The sequence below is a fragment of the Salarias fasciatus genome, chromosome 23 (assembly GCF_902148845.1).
Source record: "Salarias fasciatus chromosome 23, fSalaFa1.1, whole genome shotgun sequence".
Lineage (NCBI taxonomy): Eukaryota > Metazoa > Chordata > Actinopteri > Blenniiformes > Blenniidae > Salarias > Salarias fasciatus.
In genome coordinates, this window is record NC_043766.1 from 17,003,689 (window position 1) to 17,022,559 (window position 18,871).

Genomic DNA, 18,871 nt, shown 5'->3' on the forward strand with positions numbered 1-18,871 from the left:
GATAGGAGTGTACAATATATACACAATAATTTATCTAAAGGTAAGCAATTTGGAGGTCCACCTGAAGGTGGCGCCATAAGTAAAGTAAAGTGAACAGACAAAGTCAGCAGCATCAGTCTGCATTTTTTTTTTTTTTTTTTTTTTGGGGGGGGGGTTGTTTTTAATGCGACCATTCAAACGTAAAACAAATGGAACTCATTGATTAGTATGGTCTTTCTACGGGTACCTATAGTGTTAGAATCTAATATTTTTTGTGAAAAAAACTGTTCTGTTTATAGTTTGAAAAACTGCATAAACACAATACCAGCAGCATGTACACAGCATCCAGAAATGAATGTTTGCCATGTGGTGATGTGTTCCTTTGGACATCCTCTGTAAATTGCTATATTCTGTATTATTATCTATTATGTCATCACTCTCACATGTTACTGTATTTGCGTTGTGTTGCTTGGTTTTTTAAACTAACAAACTACTTCTTCAGCACTTTAACATGTCAAGTATCTCAGATATAAGATGACTAAAAATGTTTCTACAGAGAAGAATTTCACGAAGACAAGTCAGCAACCGAAATGGAAAGTCATGTGTAAAATTGTCTTGTTTACTGTTGAGGCCTTGGGGTGAGGATGACCCCCACTCAGACCCCCTGTTATGTTTCAGACGTGATGACCTTGCTGAGGGGACCACCTGCCTCGGCTGAACAAACATCCAGTACAGTGAGTCTGCAGCCAACAATAGAGCGACGGTTACTGTCATCTGAATGGACATTCAATGGTTTTATGGCGGTGCTGGGGGGCATTGATGAATAATTGTAGGGGGTCTGATTAGTGGCGTGCCTTCCCAGGAGTAATTAATGACTGGTTAGACAATGCTTGCAATCATGCACATGTAAACACTCACACACATGCATATAAGTCCTCAAATCAGTTTGGCCTCAGGCCACAGTGTTGGAGGGGGGAGGGTTGAGCTAAAGTGCAACAAAATGAATTAACCCTAGATTACAATCATGAGTTCATTAATCTAATCTGCTTAAAGCATTAATCTCCAGCTAGGCACACTTGTGTGTATGAAAGCATTTGACCCAGTCAGCTATAAAACAGGCTTCAATGGGTAACAGTCACCAAGCTAGTGCGATTTACATGATTAATGCTGTTATCGGTCTCTTAGATTACACAGAGTGTCAGCAGCTAATTTATGACATGAAACTGTAAAAAAAAAACTAAATGAATTATATATTAAGTGAAGTGAAATGTGACTGTAGTCAAATGCAACGTATAATGACACCAGAACAACAGAAAATATCACACAAAAGGAAAGATTGCTTAAACAAGCAAAAAAAAAAAAAAAGAGCTCTCCTCCACACAAACTGTGACAGCTGGGAAACAGCAGTAGTTTTTAATCTTCAAAAGCAGCTGCTGATTGACACTAAGAGGGAGTGAAAGCAGGGAGAGAGGCAGGGGAAACCTGAGACTTGTGGCATCCACTTCGGTGGTTCTCCTTGTGTTTGAGATCTGTCAGCTTTGTGCACAGCAGACAGGCTCACCCAGCCAGTCTGATCAGTCTATTTTCTGAATAGAGGTAAAGCTTCAAACAATAAAAAGCCCACTGGTCAATAAAGAATAAAGTATAGCTTTTTGTTTGTTTTAGTTTTTATTTTCACCTGATGTTTTTAGTGCAGAGATTTTTTTTCACTAGAGAAAAGAAGAGGTACTGCTGCGGATATAAACAAAAGCTTTATTTGTAATGATATTCCAGTTAACTAAACTGGCCTAGAAATGGGAATGCCATATAAATGCATAGCTAATATTATTCATTTCACCCGCAGACATGCATTTTCAAAGAAATTTTATACCAGCATGTTGCTCCTGTAGCTCATTCATCGAAATGCAAACCTCTGGTTGTCCATCTTGGTTTTCATAGATTCAGAATTGTATGAGGGTTTAACTTGCTCAGGGGTTTCTCTGTATGTGTGGTCCGACTCGGTGTATTCATGTCCGAATAATCTGCCTGGAACAGAGAAACATTCTTGACAAATTCTTGTAAACCTCACAAGTATTTAGATCTTTCAGAAAATGCCAGGAATTCAGCTAAAGAAACAATCTCATGATTCTGTGAAGGATTTAATCTACAAACTTATGATCATTAAGACTGCTGATTATGTGGAGCTGACTGTAATCTAATTACACGTGCTGATCAACATTACTGAACGTCAGTGTAGACATCTGGCTGGAAAGCAGCATTGCAAGTCACAAGTGGAAGGCTTATGTTGAATCTCCTTTCATTTTTCATGAATGTGGAGGTTCTAGCGACATAAGAAATATATATTTTATGGAAATGGTGGATGTTTCATGTGCTGAGAGCAGTGTTTTGATGACAATATCTTTAAAATTTATAACAATTTAATAATTTCTTGCATCAAGGTATCCTGATTTAACTCCCAAGATTGTCACGTTTGGAAGCACAGTGTTATCTGTGACACATTTTGAATGTTCACTTTTTTTTTTAAAGTTACATAAGTTACTTGAATTAAAAATTTACATGAACAGTTTTGAAAAAAATTACTTTGACAAAACTTTCTTTTTGTTTGGCACAGTTGAATGTGTTCAACTTTCAGATTCTCTCCTATAATCTGTACCTTCATATTTCACATTCCTAGAGTTATGTGGTTATTATTATTCATTTACTAGGTGTTTTTAATCAATATTTGTTTACTTCCCATTTTGGCCAAACCATAGTTTCAACTATGAATTTATACTTGTATATGATGGTTTAAATACATATATGCATAATTACTCAATTTTATTTATATTTGCAAAGAAAAATAGCTTAAGGAGAACATTTTTTAACTGCTGTTGAATATTTCTATGAAGGTATGAATAATTGTGATGTAGTGATGGCTTTACATTGAGATTTTTGTTTGATGTTTGTTGCTAAAGAGGGATTCGTTTGGCAGAGCAGTTTCATGTTAACAGTCATGGCCATATTAAAGGGTCTGCGCTAGACTGCAGATGAAAGGGGTTCATGTATTATTAACAAAAAGCAGTGAAATGTATGTTTAAAATGAAGCTACAGTGTACAGTGTTCCCAGCTAAAATGAATCTATTTTTGTTGGATATTAAATAGTCTTAGCCTTTAAGTGTTTGCCTGCCAGTCATTTTTTTTTCTCATTTCAAATGCAAATGTGCATGATGATTTTGTACCTTTGTTCCTTCTTGAAGTCACAGCTGACCTATTTTTCAAACAAATGTCCAAAATGAATATGATTTATTTTTGTTTTTGTAATTCCCTCAAAATAAGATGGGTAGTTCTCACCTACTGTTTGCATCTGTCTTATGTAAAGACTTATTACCACTGATTGAAACTAATCTCCACTGTTTTTAGTTGAAATAGCATAGCGGTTTGCCTGGGTCCATTTTTGATACTTTACAAATTGCAAAAGAAATGGCAAAACATTGACAAATACCAGTCTATGACAGTCCATGTGCATATGTTTAGTAAACATATGATCATTATATGAATGGCCTGAGCTGCTGCACTTATTCCAATGTTTTTTCAAGTATATTATGTTTGATGAACCTTTAATGCTAAATAGCTTGTTATTACTTTCTGTGCTTGGCTTTAACACCCATATTATCCTGATTTTTACCAGATTCTTCTTTCTTTCGTTTTTTTATCCAAACAACACAATCTCTGTTTTTTCCTGACAATTGATCACATTGTACTGAAGTGGTGGAAGATTTGGAAGATGATACCCTGAGTCAAAAAAGAATTTTATTTAATCGTTCACCTCCCAATAAGACGTCTCCTTCCCCCATACATCCCCAGCCCCCACTGGACTGTATAACATATCCATCCATGGGACTCTGGGACTTTCTCCCTCTTTTTGTTTATTTATGAATTCTTCTTATGAGTCTCTGTCTTCCTTTGTCTTAATGCTGCCCTCATGGTCAGGCCTCGCTTGTAAAAGGCATCATTTGATCGAAAGCAGTTTGCCTGATAAAATAAATCCCAAAATAATGAAATAGTAAAATCAGATACAGAATTAGACTGAGTGGACATGAACAGGCTGGATTTGATGGCCAGGATTTAGCACTGACACTGAGGTAAAACAGAAAACACACTGCAGTTTAGTTCCACCTGTGTGATCACGTTTGCTCCAGTAATCAAGGATAAATAAATAAGTAAATAAAGAAAAAAAAACTATGTCTATAAAATGTGACTAACTGGAGAGCTCAGGTCTCACAGACCAGTGAAATGGTTGTTTAGATCGGATACAGACAAAGGTTTAGTAGAGGACGACAGTGAATGAATGACTCTTGCTTATTTATGAGAGGGTTGAGGCGGTATACATGCGGGTGAACCGGGAGCACTTGCATTTTTTATAGCATCCACTCAGGACACAGGTGCTGTACACTGTTCAAAGTTGAGGTTAGGATAAAGAAACGCTTTGCTCCTCGTGCTGCTGCAGCTGATTGGGCCGCCGCAGCAGCAGGAGGAGGAGTCTGAGTGGAAACCTCCGCTGCGTGTCTCCTTCCCTCTGTTCTGCTCGCTGCTCCCCGCAGGCTGCGTGACTTGTCCGCGGTGCACGGCGTGACCAACTTTCCACATTGTTGTCTCTTTCATTTCATTCACGTACAAACTCCAAAAGTTCGCTCCCCGGCGGTCAGATGGCGCAGCCGTTTCTCACCGCTACAGGACGAGGCGCATGGCTGAAATCTGAGCCCGGATTTGTTTAAAAATGTTCGCTTGAATTCCAAACAAGTCGACGACAAGATTGACAAGTTGTGGCCGAAATCAAGGAACCAGCCCCGCTCCAGTCTGAAGGTGAGCGTTGATCCTGCCTGATCACCCTGATCAGAGGAGCCGTGTGGGGTTGGAATGTGTGTTTTTCTGATACACTGTAGCTTCAGCAGCCTTTGATGTCGCCTGGCTGTGGCAGGCTGGATGTTTCAGGCTGCCGTTCCTCTTCCTGCTGCTAACTTGGGAGGAAAGTTGAGAGCATGCTGGAGTACTGAGCCGAGTTTCACGTTTACTGCACAAAATGATTTGCATTTCACACCGAGTCACCCCCCGAGGAAGCCCGCCGTCCCCCTTTCACAGGGGCTGAATGGTCGACTTAAATTTATCTACTTTGAAACAAAAGGTTATTCTAGGCGGAAGATATTTATTTGGTCTTGTCCAAGTTGTGTACAGTCTTTGTACTGTGCTGAGCGCTGCAGACTTTTCATTACCAGACGTTTCCATACATCGTAGTTTGGGAATGAAGACGTCTTTTGAAAAGTTAAAATATGACACTTATTTCTACCTTCGCAACAAAAAAAAAAGTCAAGCATTTTATGACTTCTAGTAGAAGAAAAGAAAACGTATTCCCATATTTTGTCGCGACAAAACACTTGAACTATTTCAATTTATTTAATAAATCTGAATTATATGGAAGTTATGTGGTTTGAATCAAGAAATATATATTTGATGATGAACATTAACTGTGTGTTTTTTAAAATTAATCTAATTGGATAGAAGTTAAAAAGGATAAAGGATTAAATTATTGAAGTTTCTGTAATAAAATAAAAATGTATGGAAGTTTCAGGGGGGAAAATAAATCTCACCTCCATAATGTGTGGAGTTTGCGTATTCTCTCTGTGCATTGATGTATTTCTCTCTGGATAATTTAGTGTCCTCACACAGTGTAAAAACATGCACTTGTGATCCTGAATTTCCTGTGGGTGGGACAGTGACTGACACTGTATGTATGAACATAAGGTATGGACCGGCAACCTGCACAGCCTGTTCTCAATTCCCTTTTCTCAACTGTAATCAGCTTCAGCACCTCCTGCATCCTTGATTTGGATAAAGTGATGTAAAAGGTGCATGGATATGCAATGAGGTTTCCATTTTGAATGTAATATTTTACATGCACTGATTGATGTACATAAATCCCTGTGCTGTACTGTGTTATTATTATATATATAAAAAAGTATTAAATACTGTGAAGTTATAATACAACTAGCAGGATGTAATTTAACAACAAACTGAATACAAATGAATGCCAATCTTAATGCAACAGTGTCTCTGCAGTGCAAGTATGTGCAATAAGCAGAGTATACATAATACAAAATGTATTGCAACAGCAGTTGATGTTGAATATTAGTCTGAAATTAAGACCAATAGTTGAAGATGTTGACAGTCATAGTGGAGCGCTACACATCGTTATGGTAGAGTGATTGAAAGCTAGAACCCCTGTCTCAGTCCTTGTGCATATCCATCATATTTGCAACAGTTAGTGAAAATAAATAAAGTTAATCTCATTAGGTCAGTTCCTCCCACTCTGTCTCAACCCACTTCAAATGATCAAAGGAAAGACTGGTTCTCAAATCTGTTGCGCTGTGGTTACATAATTTTATCCTTAAGGAGCTGAGGTGTCACATCTTATGTGGGCTTGAAAAGCTTTGCTTCTGGCACCATCTTGCATGCGAGCCAACCGAGGAACAGAACAAGCTGGCAGGGATTTATTGGCTCTGTCAATTTGGCTTGACGTGACTCACGAAATGTTGATAGGGGTGGAAACAGGTGAAGTACGACAACACGCCCAGGTGTTGCTTCTTTAACTCACAATAATAATTGAAGCTGATGCTGAGAGGTGGTTAATGTAGCTCATTTGCTGCGGCAGGCTTGAAAGTGATGCATGTTTCAGAGATTTTATAGGGTTAATCATTCGGGCACAAAGTGTACACATGCTGTTTTTTTTTCCTGTGGATATGCGCCTTATCAGATCTCCTTTCATCTCTCCAAGTCCAAAGTCCATTTCCGTTGTAACTCAGCATGCTGTTGAGTGTATTTAATTCTTGAACAGCCCATTCACCAGCTGCTGGCATGGTTTGATGTTTAGTCATAAAACAGGAGAGTTTATTGTGGTGCTCACATGAAAGGCGGTTTCACAACTCTATCAAAATTAAACAGTTCATAATTCAAGGATGGTCCACTCATGTGTTTGTAATTTACGTTATCTTTTACTGTTCCAGGTCAAAGTTCAAGATGTCTGTCAGCAACCACGAAAACAGAAAGTCTCGCTCCAGTTCTGGCTCCATGAACATCCAGCTCTTCCACAAAACATCCCATGCGGACAGTCTCCTGACTCAGCTCAACCTGCTGCGTAAACGAAAGGTTTTTACCGATGTGGTGCTGAAGGCGGGGAACCGCTCGTTCCCTTGCCACCGGGCCGTCCTGGCCTCCTGTAGCCGCTATTTTGAGGCCATGTTCAGTGGCGGGCTGAGGGAGAGTCGCGATGCCGACGTCAACTTCCACGACTCTCTCCATCCAGAGGTGCTGGAGCTCTTGCTTGACTACGTGTACTCGGCCCGGGTCATCATCAACGAGGAAAACGCAGAGTCCCTCCTTGAAGCCGGAGACATGCTTCAGTTCCATGACATCAGGGACGCAGCGGCAGAGTTTCTAGAAAAGAACCTGCACCAGTCGAACTGTTTAGGCATGATGCTGCTTTCCGATGCCCACCAGTGTCAGAGACTGTATGAGCTGTCCTGGAGGATGTGCCTGGCAAACTTTGCTACGCTTTTCAAGACAGAAGACTTCCTCAGCTTGCCCAGAGACAAAGTAAAGGAGCTGATCCTCAGTGAGGAGTTGGAGGTGGAGGATGAAAGTCTTGTGTATGAGGCCGTCATTGACTGGGTGAAGGCCGACATGGAGCGGAGGCACAGTGAGCTGCCCGAGCTGCTGCGCTGTGTTCGCCTGGCACTGCTACCTGAGTCTTACCTGCTGAAGAATGTGGCGTCTGAGGAGCTGGTGATGTGTGACAAAGTGAGTCGAGAGATTGTGGAGGATGCCGTTTGCTGTAAGATGAGGATCCTCCAGAATGACGGGATTGTTACGGGGTTCTGTGCTCGACCCAGAAAGGTCAGCCAGGCTCTGCTGCTGCTGGGGGGACAGACATTTATGTGTGATAAAGTCTACATGATTGACAACAAAACCAAGGAGATCACCCCAAAAACTGATATACCCAGCCCCAGGAAGGAGTGCAGTGCCTGTGCCATAGGCTGCAAGGTCTGTATCACAACTGAACTTAAAAAAAAAAGTTCTTCTTTTTACCTTACCTTGAAGATTAAGATTATGTTTCTCATCATTCTTTCAGGTTTACGTTACTGGAGGCCGTGGATCTGAAAATGGCGCCTCCAAAGATGTCTGGGTCTACGACACGCTGCACGACGAGTGGTCCAAAGCAGCACCTATGCTGGTGGCCAGATTTGGACATGGTTCTGCAGAACTCGACCATACACTGTATGTTGTGGGAGGACACACATCTTTGGCAGGATCCTTTCCTGCCTCCCCTTCTGTGTCTCTCAAGCAGGTGGAGCAATACGACCCTCAAACCAACAAATGGGCGCTTGTGGCTCCGTTGCGAGAAGGGGTGAGCAACGCTGCTGTGGTCGGTGCCAAAAACAAACTCTTCGCCTTTGGAGGCACCAGTGTGAACAGAGACAAATATCCCAAGGTGCAGTGCTTCGACCCCTGTCAGAATCGATGGTCGGTACCGGCAGCTTGTCCACAGCTGTGGCGATACACCGCGGCGGCCGTGGTCGGAAATCATGTCGTCGTCATCGGAGGCGATACTGAATTCTCAGCCAGCTCGGCGTACCGGTTCAACAGCGAGACGTACCAGTGGTCAAAGTTCGGTGACGTGACAGCCAAGCGGATCAGCTGTCATGCGGTGGCTTCAGGAAACCGACTGTATGTGGTTGGAGGGTACTTTGGGGCACAGAGGTGCAAGACGCTAGACTGTTATGATCCGTCTTCAGACTCCTGGGACAGCGTGACCAGTGTCCCCTACTCGCTCATTCCCACGGCCTTCGTCAGCACATGGAAGTACCTCTCGGCATAAAGACTGACCGGCTACTGGAAGTTTCATGGTAAGCAGTTGTAACCTCTTCACACTAACACGAATAAGCTGAAAATCATATGTGTCACTGGTTGTGTTCTTTATTTTGTCAGATAAAACTGATTTTATAGAATGATCAGTGTATTGAATTTGCTCAGATATGACCTGAAGAGTAGGATCAATTTTTGATGACTTAAAGCGTCACATATTTCAACATTCTTGCAAGAACAATATAAATTTTAAGACAGATTTTATACCATGTTAGATTCTCTTATGACATTTTCCTTGCTGTTTACACATTCTTCTGTGGCTGTGCTCTGTAACCTCACAGTCACCACCAAATAAATGCCTGTTCATCTGAGGTTAGCTAAGAGCGAAATGGGGCTTTTTCTGATGTGAATGCACTCAGTGATTGAACCCTGCTCCGTCTTAAAGTCCAAATGTTTAGTTTAAATGCACACCGTGAATAAAGAAAATGATTCTTGTTATCCAGTCTATGCTGGTTGCATGCCTTGCAAACAACGAAAATGTGATTTGAAGGAAGGCTGTCAATCTCACTACAGTGCTCTAGTTAGCAGGTCCAGGTGAGTCCACTTTTATCTGGAGGAACCCTTCTCTGCTTTCGTGGTTGCTCGTGGTTACACAGTTGACAGCTGAGTGTTTGATAAACATGGAGGAGACCTGGTTTAAAGTGCAGGAGGAATGTCAGTGGTGCTGATAATCACAGGGAGAGAGCTACAGGGCAACACCTCTGTCAGGGGCAGGATTTAGACCGAGGCAGGGATCAGGTCTGAGCCTGTAGTGCCAGCAGGGCCGGTGCGAAGGCTGCTCTGCACTCATGGTTTTAAAGATAGCATGATGCAAGTCAGTAACCTTAAACAGTCGTAAGTGATATAAGATGAAGTGACACATGGTGTTATATTTAGTAAATATAAGCTTGTGGACATACCTTTTGTCTCGTGCACTTTTCTATGATCTCAGAGTTTTTACATTATTTAACACTTTCCTCAAATCCATTTTGCTCTTCTTTATAAAAAAGAAGTCCTTAATCTGGTTCCTAATCAAAACAAATTAGCCAGTACTTTACACAATGGTAATGCATTAAACCTGTTATGATCCTTAAATGCATGCATACAGTTGCTGGGGGGTTTCTAAACACAAGAGTTTAAAAAAAGGCATAATTTATAATCGAGGAAAAGCGAAGTATTCATTCCCAGCGTATAACTGACTGACATATAGCATATACCGGTACCCCTGAAAGATTGAGAAGCCCAGTCTGCCTGAAGGAATGACAGGTGGCAGTGTTCACACTTTCAGTGGGATAAGAGATGACATGTTTTTTCCTGAGGTGCTCTTGGTTTTGCACTGAAAGGAGGAGGTGGCGGCGGCGGCGGCGGCTCACAGCTTAAATGAAGAGTCTGCAGTGTGATAATGTGTACAGGTTGCTTTCAGATATGCCCCATGGCTGTAAATCTGGTTCATGAAGTGAGAATAGTCATATGTAATAAATTGTTTTCAACGTTAGACTCCCATGTTTTGCATAGGTAGTTATGTGGTTTTAACTTTATTGGAGTGATGAAATCGAAATAATACAGTTTTCTTCAGAGGACCATCTTCTTATAGACGAAATGGTTTAATGTTGGTTCATCTAATAAATGTCCATACAAACAATGTTTCGCCAGTGCAATGTTTAACTATAATGATATATCCAGTTAGTTTGACGCAGCACAAACACAGGTGAAGAGGGGGGAATTGGCGAGCCTTGATATGTTAAAAGTTAACTAAAGGGAAATTAAGTGAACCTCATTTACATGCTAAACAACAGACATACCTAACAGATGAATTAATGTAGCAAAAATGCACTGGACTTAATTTGTTCCATTGTTTTCAGTCTCCTTGCTAGGATAACTCATCCCACTCCTTTGTCATGTTCATTAATCAGATAACTGGGTGAGTGAGAATGTTTCTCATGACATGAAAGTTCCTTTGAATCTTACTGAACAATGTTTTGTTTGTCAAATCATTGCAGCTTCAACCAGAGATTGAGTGCAATTTGTAAACATGTATATTTCTGAAATATTTGAAAAAGCATGAACACAGTGTAAAACCATCACAATGAAGTTAAAGTCTGAGACAACAGTCCCATCAGCGCCACCGATGCCAAAGTAGCAGATGGAGAATTATTATTTTATTGTTAGTGTAGTTTTGGTAGATTCCTTTCTGTTAAACAATCACTCTTCTTAAAAATGCATGAAAGTAACTCCGGACAAGCTCTTTTTTTCCATGAAGGCAGAGTGAAGCTGAAAGTGAAGCTAAACGCATATCGGTGAGAAAGGAAAGGTTTATGTGGGACTTGTGTCTACAGTAAACAGCTGGAGATGATGGACCTGGGGGCTTAGCCTCGGAAGGCTGCTGCTACAGTACGCTGTATCCATGGTAGCCGGGGTTTTTTTTGCCAGTATGGAGACAGACTGACTGTGAGAGATCGAGGCACCATAGCTTCATGCACTCTCAGAGTCATCGTAGACACTGCCATTTAACTTATATATACAAATACATCAGATGTAAAAAGTTCAAGCTTCTGTGTGTCAAGCACGTGTCCACCTTTGACATTGGATCACTCTCGTTCAGCCAGGAAATGGTTGAAAGGAGGAGTGAGGCAGCAAAAATGTGTATCCATCAAAGTAACGCCGTGCTCACATGCATGCAGAGGAGGGGATAAAATGGAGACATAGTAAGACCAGAATAGGCAAAGCTATACTTTGCTTTGTTTGGCAAGCGAGACTAACTCCACTCTAAAAATACTTTGCTACCGAGGCTGTCAACTTTCAGCTGGAAGAAAAACATTTGTGTGAAAGTGTGTCTGCGAATTTGTCCGCATTTTTTTAAACTCCATTTTGGTGTTATTGGTGCTAAAAACCACCAGTCAGCTGTTCAAGTATTCACAAGCAGTAGAGTAAGTTTTTATGTTGTTGTAAAACTCCTGGTTTTCCACTCACTGCTGAGACACACACACACACACACACACACACACACACACACAAAAAGGCAGTCAAATTGCTGGCATTGCCTGTCCTTTAAAAAGCCAACCATCCTTACTCTAATTTGGGAGGAATGAAGGTGTGGCCTGAATTCCCATTAGTAAAGATTTGTTAATGTTCTGTTGTGGTGCAGGCATCCCTGTTGTCCACAAAGTTTATGTGGCTTGTGTGGGATTACCAGACCTTTCTGCTCTTTTTATCACCGCCTACTGTAGTTTGCTGCCCTGTGCATTTTCACCAGATGTGACAAACCACAGAGTCCGATGCAAAGCCAGAGCCCGCTGTAAATGAAAAACTATTAGAGTTCTTATTTGTTATGGCTATGACAAAAACAAATAGCGTTTATCATCTCATTCAGTGTTGAAACATGCAGAACTAAAGGCAGTTAAAGGAGCCATTCACACCTTTGCATGTGCAGCCTTTACAGTTTAACTTCTAGTACCCAGTAGGTTCCTGGGAAGTAGTACGCTTGGAGAGGACTCCTCTGGCCACTTGTTGGTAACAACACTGAGGCAGCCACAATGCAACCGGAGACCCCAGTTCGACTTTTTCTCTGTCTCTTTGTCAATCAGTGGGCTTTTGGAGGTGCTGCAAGCTGCCATATAGCGAGTTTTATCAATAGCTGAGATTAGTTTTAGTGTGAGAGCGAATGGGGAACTTGAAGCCCACAAAAAACTGTAATTGCCTCTGAAACACTGAAAATGCTGTAGTTTGTATGTCAGGCCATGTCCTGCAACTACCAAGGCATGCACCAAACTCAGAGGTGGTGTTTTTCTGCTGTTACGGTTCGGTTATGAGGATAGAAGAGGAGAAAATAAGATGGACAGGGAAAATTGTCATTGAAGCTCTGGTTCAGGTGGAGGGTCTGGATTCAGTTCAACAGACAGAGATCCACTCACTGTAGACAGCTGGGGGGAGGCTCAGACCACCAAGTTTTCAGTTCCACTGTCAACGGTCCTGCAGGGAGGCAGAGAGGAGAGAGAGACGGAGAGCACAGAGCCCCTGATCATGATGATGGAGAAGTAAATATGCTCTTCATAGGGGAAGCAGTGTTAAAATGAAAGCAGCGAGCAACACAAACACACTGAATTTCTCCATTGCAGTTGTTGATCTATTCACAGTTGTTGAGCTGTTTGCTATGACCGTTGTGCACACATGCGCAATCTTACCATTTTCCAAAAAGTTACATTGCCCCCGCTTGAAAAGAGACGAAATCAGAATGTTTCCAAAAAGTACTGTGGAGGCCATTTTTCAAGTTTGAGTCTGTAAAGTTAGCTTTCACTTCAGAATGGGGCATGAGAGATGATGTGGACAAGAGAGTGTTGCTGAATCATTGTATTGCTAAAATAAAAGTAAAACTGGAGGTTCAATGCAATGTCCAGTGGCCTGAGCTAGGGGATATGAACGACAGATACGTGCAGTACAGATATTGAACAACCCTTCCACTTTAAACGGCTTCAACCAAAGCTCTTAAAAGGTGGGCTCAGCTCTTTGTGATAGGGTACACCTGGAGAGGTCAGGGGCCACCAGGGGACTCCTTTGCATCCTCTCTGGATCCCAGACAGCTGCTGTAAAACGGAAAGGTCACTGTGGGATCAGGGAGGAGGAGTGCAGAGGCCCCCAGTCACTCAATACTAATGTTTTATTAATGCCTAGCTGTGAGGGCCACCAGGAACACAAGCTGAATAAGGCTTTTATTGTGGCATCTGTGTACAACAACGACCCCCCCCCTTCCTGGCTCAGACACACACACACACACACACACACACACACACACACACACACACACACACACACACACACACACACACACACACACACACAAACATGCACAGTTAGATTTAGCACGTGCACGCACACGCCGTCTCCGGTCCCTTGAGTAATCAATCTGCCACATTACAGCCTTCAGCACAGCGGTTTAAATTTGCATAAATCTAATGGAGTTTTTATTGGTCTTTTCACCATGCAGTGAGCTACAAAAAAGGGAAAGGAAAGACGATGCTCAAAATGACTGAATAATCGCCCAGACTAATTTGATTACACCCTGAAAAAGAGATGGGCTGTCATACAGTTATACAGGGGCCTCTTCAAAAAGCCAGCTGGGGTAGGACAGAGGGCGTCTGCCTGGTAATTAATCTGAATTATGTAATATCTGCTAAAGTGTCTCTGAAGTGGTGCTCATTCACTTACAGATATGCTTTTTGGTTTCATCTGAATAAGAATTCCCTGCAAGGATTCATTGAGATGTACCTCTTGATGAATCCTAATTATATTTTATAGCTGCACTAAGATGCTCCTGACTGAACTCAGAATTCTTTGTCTGTCCCTGAAAACAAACTCATGTAAATGAAGTGAGTGTGATTCATACAACAGTCAATACAGTGGAGTTCTTGGTGGTCATTAGTAAGCATGGCGCAGGCGTTCTTGCACACAGGGGACAGATAAAGAAAGACCGCTCGGCTTTAGCTCAAATCCACATACCTAATTGGTCTTCAAGAGGACGCAGATGTTGTCTAAAGGTGCAGCTGAGAAAAAGATGAATGTCCCGGTGCATGAGTGCTCGGTTTGAAAAATGAATAGGAAAGGACAGAGTTTTCAAATCATACAAAGCCTTAAAATTGTCCGTTTTCTTTGTAAAGGAAAAATAAAAAAATCTGGAAGCAGAGTTCGACCTCTGACTGTCAGATCCAGTCATTTCACACAGGAACAACGCATCTGTTCGGTCTGCTGAAGGTCACAGAGACTCCCTCTGTCTCTCAGAGCAGCACGCTGTGCATCCTTCAGTGAACCAAAACAAACACACATGGACCCCTGGATAATTCTTGATAAGCGGGTGAAGGTGAATTGGCTTTCACTCTGCAGTGAACACAAAAAGATATCCCCTGTGTACATAGCTGCAATAAGCATAAAAACGTTCCCCCCCCCCCGAGTTTTGCTTCAGTAAATTTAAGTTCTTAAAACAAGGGCTGAAGAAACATTTGAGTTTCTTTAAACAGTCTTCTCTGTTTCATGTTGTCACTCTGTATGAAAGAAATGTTTCTGCGTGTGATCCAGACGACAAGGTAACAAATGTACAGGTGGAAATGAAGGGACTGACTCATTCCTGTTGGCAGCAGGACTCTTGTCATTAAAAGGGTCTCGCTGCTGTGTTATCAAGTACGATGACGGGCGAAGAAGGCCTGTTACTGGATGTTCTCATGATGACTGTATCTAAACTTTGTAGGGTCACAGTGTATCTGAAGAGGTTCAAAGCACCATTAAATTATGATTTTCAGGAGACTAAAGAAGTAGCAGATATGATCTCAGATTAAAAATCAAGAGAAGTAAATCTTTGAAAACTCTGCACGTTATTCCTCGATCTCGAGCCAAGCAGACATCCTGCTGGGCACAGCATGCGAACAACAACTTACATCTCTGTTGCGATGGATGACTAAAAATAACAACTCTTGTGATGTATTTCCAGAGTTTGAGCAAACCAGAGCCAGCACATTTAGATTTCAGAGGTATGATCTTTGTCATCTACTGCGAGAGATTAGACCTGTGGAAAGAACTTGCAGGTGTCCATGTCCAAGTTGATGGTTTGGAGCTAAGCAGCACAAAGGAAACGTACCATCTGGTCACATGTGATACAGTTGAAGGCTGCAAGTGTTGCTTTGACCAGGCCATGAATCCAACGGTGGCTGGATGTGGTAACTTTGAGAATATGGATCTTCATGGCTATGTTCCAAAGAATAGCATTAAAAAAAAATTCCAAACTCCATTAACAGGTGGTTTTGTGTATTTATATAAAAGTAGGATAAAAGCTCATGTGCTTTGTTATTTGAATTAGCCACTTTTTTGGATTATTGTGCACAAAAGTATATTATTTTAGAATTTTATTTACTTCATAAGATACTTACTTTGCATAACTCAAAATTTAGAATTTTGAGAAAGTGAAGATAATTCTAATTGTTTTTACACAAATACATTTTCATCTTTGCCATTATATGTTAGTCTTTTTCTATCTTGATTTTATATTGTGGTTTGTTTTAAGCTGGATAGATTTGTATTTAATTATCTGTCTTACTGGTTCTGACAAATGCTATTTGTAAGCATTAATATTAATTCATCTACTGAGTTTAAACATGAAACAAAAACGTTCCACTAATAATTTATTTTTAAACTTGAACGTTTGTGGCCACTGGTTGCCGCCATATTGTTTTTTCAGTAGATCTCTGCTCTGGCTGCTTCCTACTGTTGCACTCCTGGCAAAGTATTCACAACAGTAACGGATGCATATGGATCAGTGGAGGCTTCTGTAGTATCAACCAGCTTTGTCAGCCATGGAAATGAGGGCTCATTAGGTTATCCAAACAAACCCCCAGCAGAGCCAGAAATGTACACGGTCTTCTTCATAGAACAGTCTTCTGAGCCCAGCTATCGTCAACAATATGCAAATCAAAGGTAAACAGCATGTTAGGATTTCGCTCCAACCCCCCCAAACATGCAGCGTAACATTCCTCCATAACAGCAGGCGAGGAGAATTAGATGCTGAGTTATCTGGAGTTGCACAGAAAGCCTCAGATGAGATCTTTCAGAGAATTCAGCACAGTGTTTATGTTAAAGCTGGTGCTTGCAGATGCAGGAATTTGAGAGTCGGAGCGTAAACCACACATGGTATGAATTATATCCGGATAAAGCAGGCGAGAGAGGATGGCTTTGGAATATGTGTTTTATCTGCTTCCAGAGAAGCTTATTTTCACAGAGGGGTCCTCTCCACTGCCACCCTCACATAATTATTACCTAGCAACATAAATAGCTTGAGCAGCATAATCTCACATGCCAGGAGGACTTTAGTTAAATAATGCCCTGTCCCAAGGCATTATTCATGCTATGTGAGTAAGCCCGATAAAATGGCATGGTGATAAGCTGATGTGTAGCCTTGATGGCTGAAGTCTCGGCGTTCCTCTGCACTCGCTGGGAATGTCCTGGCCACCCGTCTGTGGTCATGTGTTGGGGAATTCACACACGGGGTCCTTGTACAGCAGAGCTCACAAGACCTAAACATTAATCTCCCTCTGTCTCTTTCCCCAGATGAGCTGTGATGTCTGGTATGCAGGTATGCGTCTCCCTTCACTGGCTCTGAAGACGGGGAGGAAGAAGAGGAAGGTTTTTCTTTTAAATGCCCATCATGGCTCCATCCTGCCTGAATCACAGTGTCGTCTTCAGCTGCGGAGGAGGAAAGGAAAGGGTCCTGGAATCGGCCTAGTTCTGTTTACTCAGACTTATTGTGTGACTTTCTCATGCAGCCTCTCATCTGAGCTGGACTGGTTGCCATGTGGACTACAGAGACCTCACAGACGCCTTTGTGATGCATGTGAGGCAGAGAGCATGGAGGTGAGCCATCTCTGCACAAAAACCCACAAACTTCTCTCTTTCCAGCCTTGGGGGCAAATAAGCTACTGTGACTTATTCAGTCAAGCACTTCTCAAATGACTTATTCCACCATCGGATGTGTATCATCTCGTGAGTACATTACCAGTTTTACTGACATGTTGTTTTTAAGTTAACTATAAAGAAAGTGAAGCAGTCTTTTGTTTTTTGTTTTGTTTTTAAACCGATCTTTACATTTGGAGAGGATAGACAGTTTGCCTTTTTCACTTGAAAACGTCACATTAGCATGGCCTGAATTAGACCTTTCCGATGCTACGTATAGAGGGATTATCAGTCTACGTCACTCCCTGCGCAAGGAGGAGAGAAAACATTTGGGGGGAGGTGTAGGATTTTGTTGCACAGGAACAATCTTCATGTCTGTATTTTTAGCCTTTGGACGTGGGCTTCCCTCAATTTTGGTGAGCTAAATTTGTGTCTTCCTCCTCAACTTAAAATACAAACGCGCAATAGAGATTGTGGCCCATCACGGCTGAAGGAGATCATTTTCTACTTCAAAATGCTATTTCAAATTGTGATTTTTGTCATTTCTCTGTGGTTTGTGTCTCAGGGTTATGTATAATTTTTGCCAGATTCTGTCCAATAAAAGGTTACATTTTCATTTCGTGTTGTTGTGAATGTACTGTTTTTGTGACAAACTGTCATTTACATTGTTTTTCCAACTGCAAATGTCTGGTTCAATCTTAACAGCAGCTGTCTTATTTAAAACATAATTGTTGCAAAATAGGATAGTTAGCGTTCGTCTGTATTTTAATAATGAAAGCTAAATGTGTCCTAAGTAGTCCAGTTGTACTATTTTTGTTGCATTCTAAAAATTCTTGTGGAAACGTTTTTTTTTTTTCTTTGAAGAATTTGTGTGTATAGTTTGTTTACTGCTTTTGTAATTAATTTGTAGAAGCCTTTGATTTGCACAATTTGTAAAAAGACATCTCTCAGTGGTCTTAATTTTGTATTTTTGTCTTAACCCAGCCTGGGTAGTGTGAATAATCAAATCCCCTTTGTAGCAGAAGCCTCCTGTCTCTAATCCTCATGCTTTTTCTTGTAACACCATTATGTCAAAGTATATGTCTGATATATGAAGCTATTATGGATACACACTCTGATTTCTTGTGCCGCAGCTCCTAAATTTTCAATAAATGTCCTTAAGTTGAAACTGGTGCTTATTTTCTCTTTTTTCCTGGGGAGGACTGGAGTTCAGCAGCCATGTCATTAACTAGTGTGGGCAGAGATATAATTACACAGGTGCTCTTAACATGCTTCACATAGTTTCCAAATGCAGGTTGCCAGTGGTTTGGGTATTTACCAGAAACACCCATCTCCTTCCTCCTGTCTGTGCACAGAAGATGCAGTGAGTTCACGTTCGCTCTCTGCAGCAATATCTCACATGAGAGCTACGTGTTACGTGAGGTGTGAACCTCTGCTGCTCGGACTGGCACTGGGCAATCTATACATGCACATTATAATGTGATAACGCTGCTCCGAACACCTCTGCGGTGGAGTTTCTGCTGGAGAGAAG

At 41.5% G+C, this 18,871-nt stretch overlaps 1 protein-coding gene across 2 annotated transcripts; it reads left to right on the top strand.

Moving 5' to 3' along the window:
- The first annotated feature begins 4,564 nt into the window (after window positions 1–4,564).
- enc3 (ectodermal-neural cortex 3) lies at window positions 4,565–18,508 on the top strand. Of its 2 annotated transcripts, none has more exons than XM_030083525.1 (3): window positions 4,565–4,821; window positions 7,017–8,052; window positions 8,141–8,887. In XM_030083525.1, the coding sequence occupies exons 2-3, from the start codon at window positions 7,030–7,032 to the stop codon at window positions 8,885–8,887; spliced, it is 1,770 nt and encodes a 589-aa protein (XP_029939385.1). In that variant the 5' UTR covers window positions 4,565–4,821; window positions 7,017–7,029. The 2 variants fall into 2 exon arrangements, with proteins under 2 accessions (XP_029939385.1, XP_029939384.1); XM_030083524.1 differs by lacking the exon at window positions 4,565–4,821 and adding an exon at window positions 16,999–18,508 and having other exon boundaries at window positions 7,030–8,052; window positions 8,141–8,915.
- Window positions 18,509–18,871: the final 363 nt, after the last annotated feature.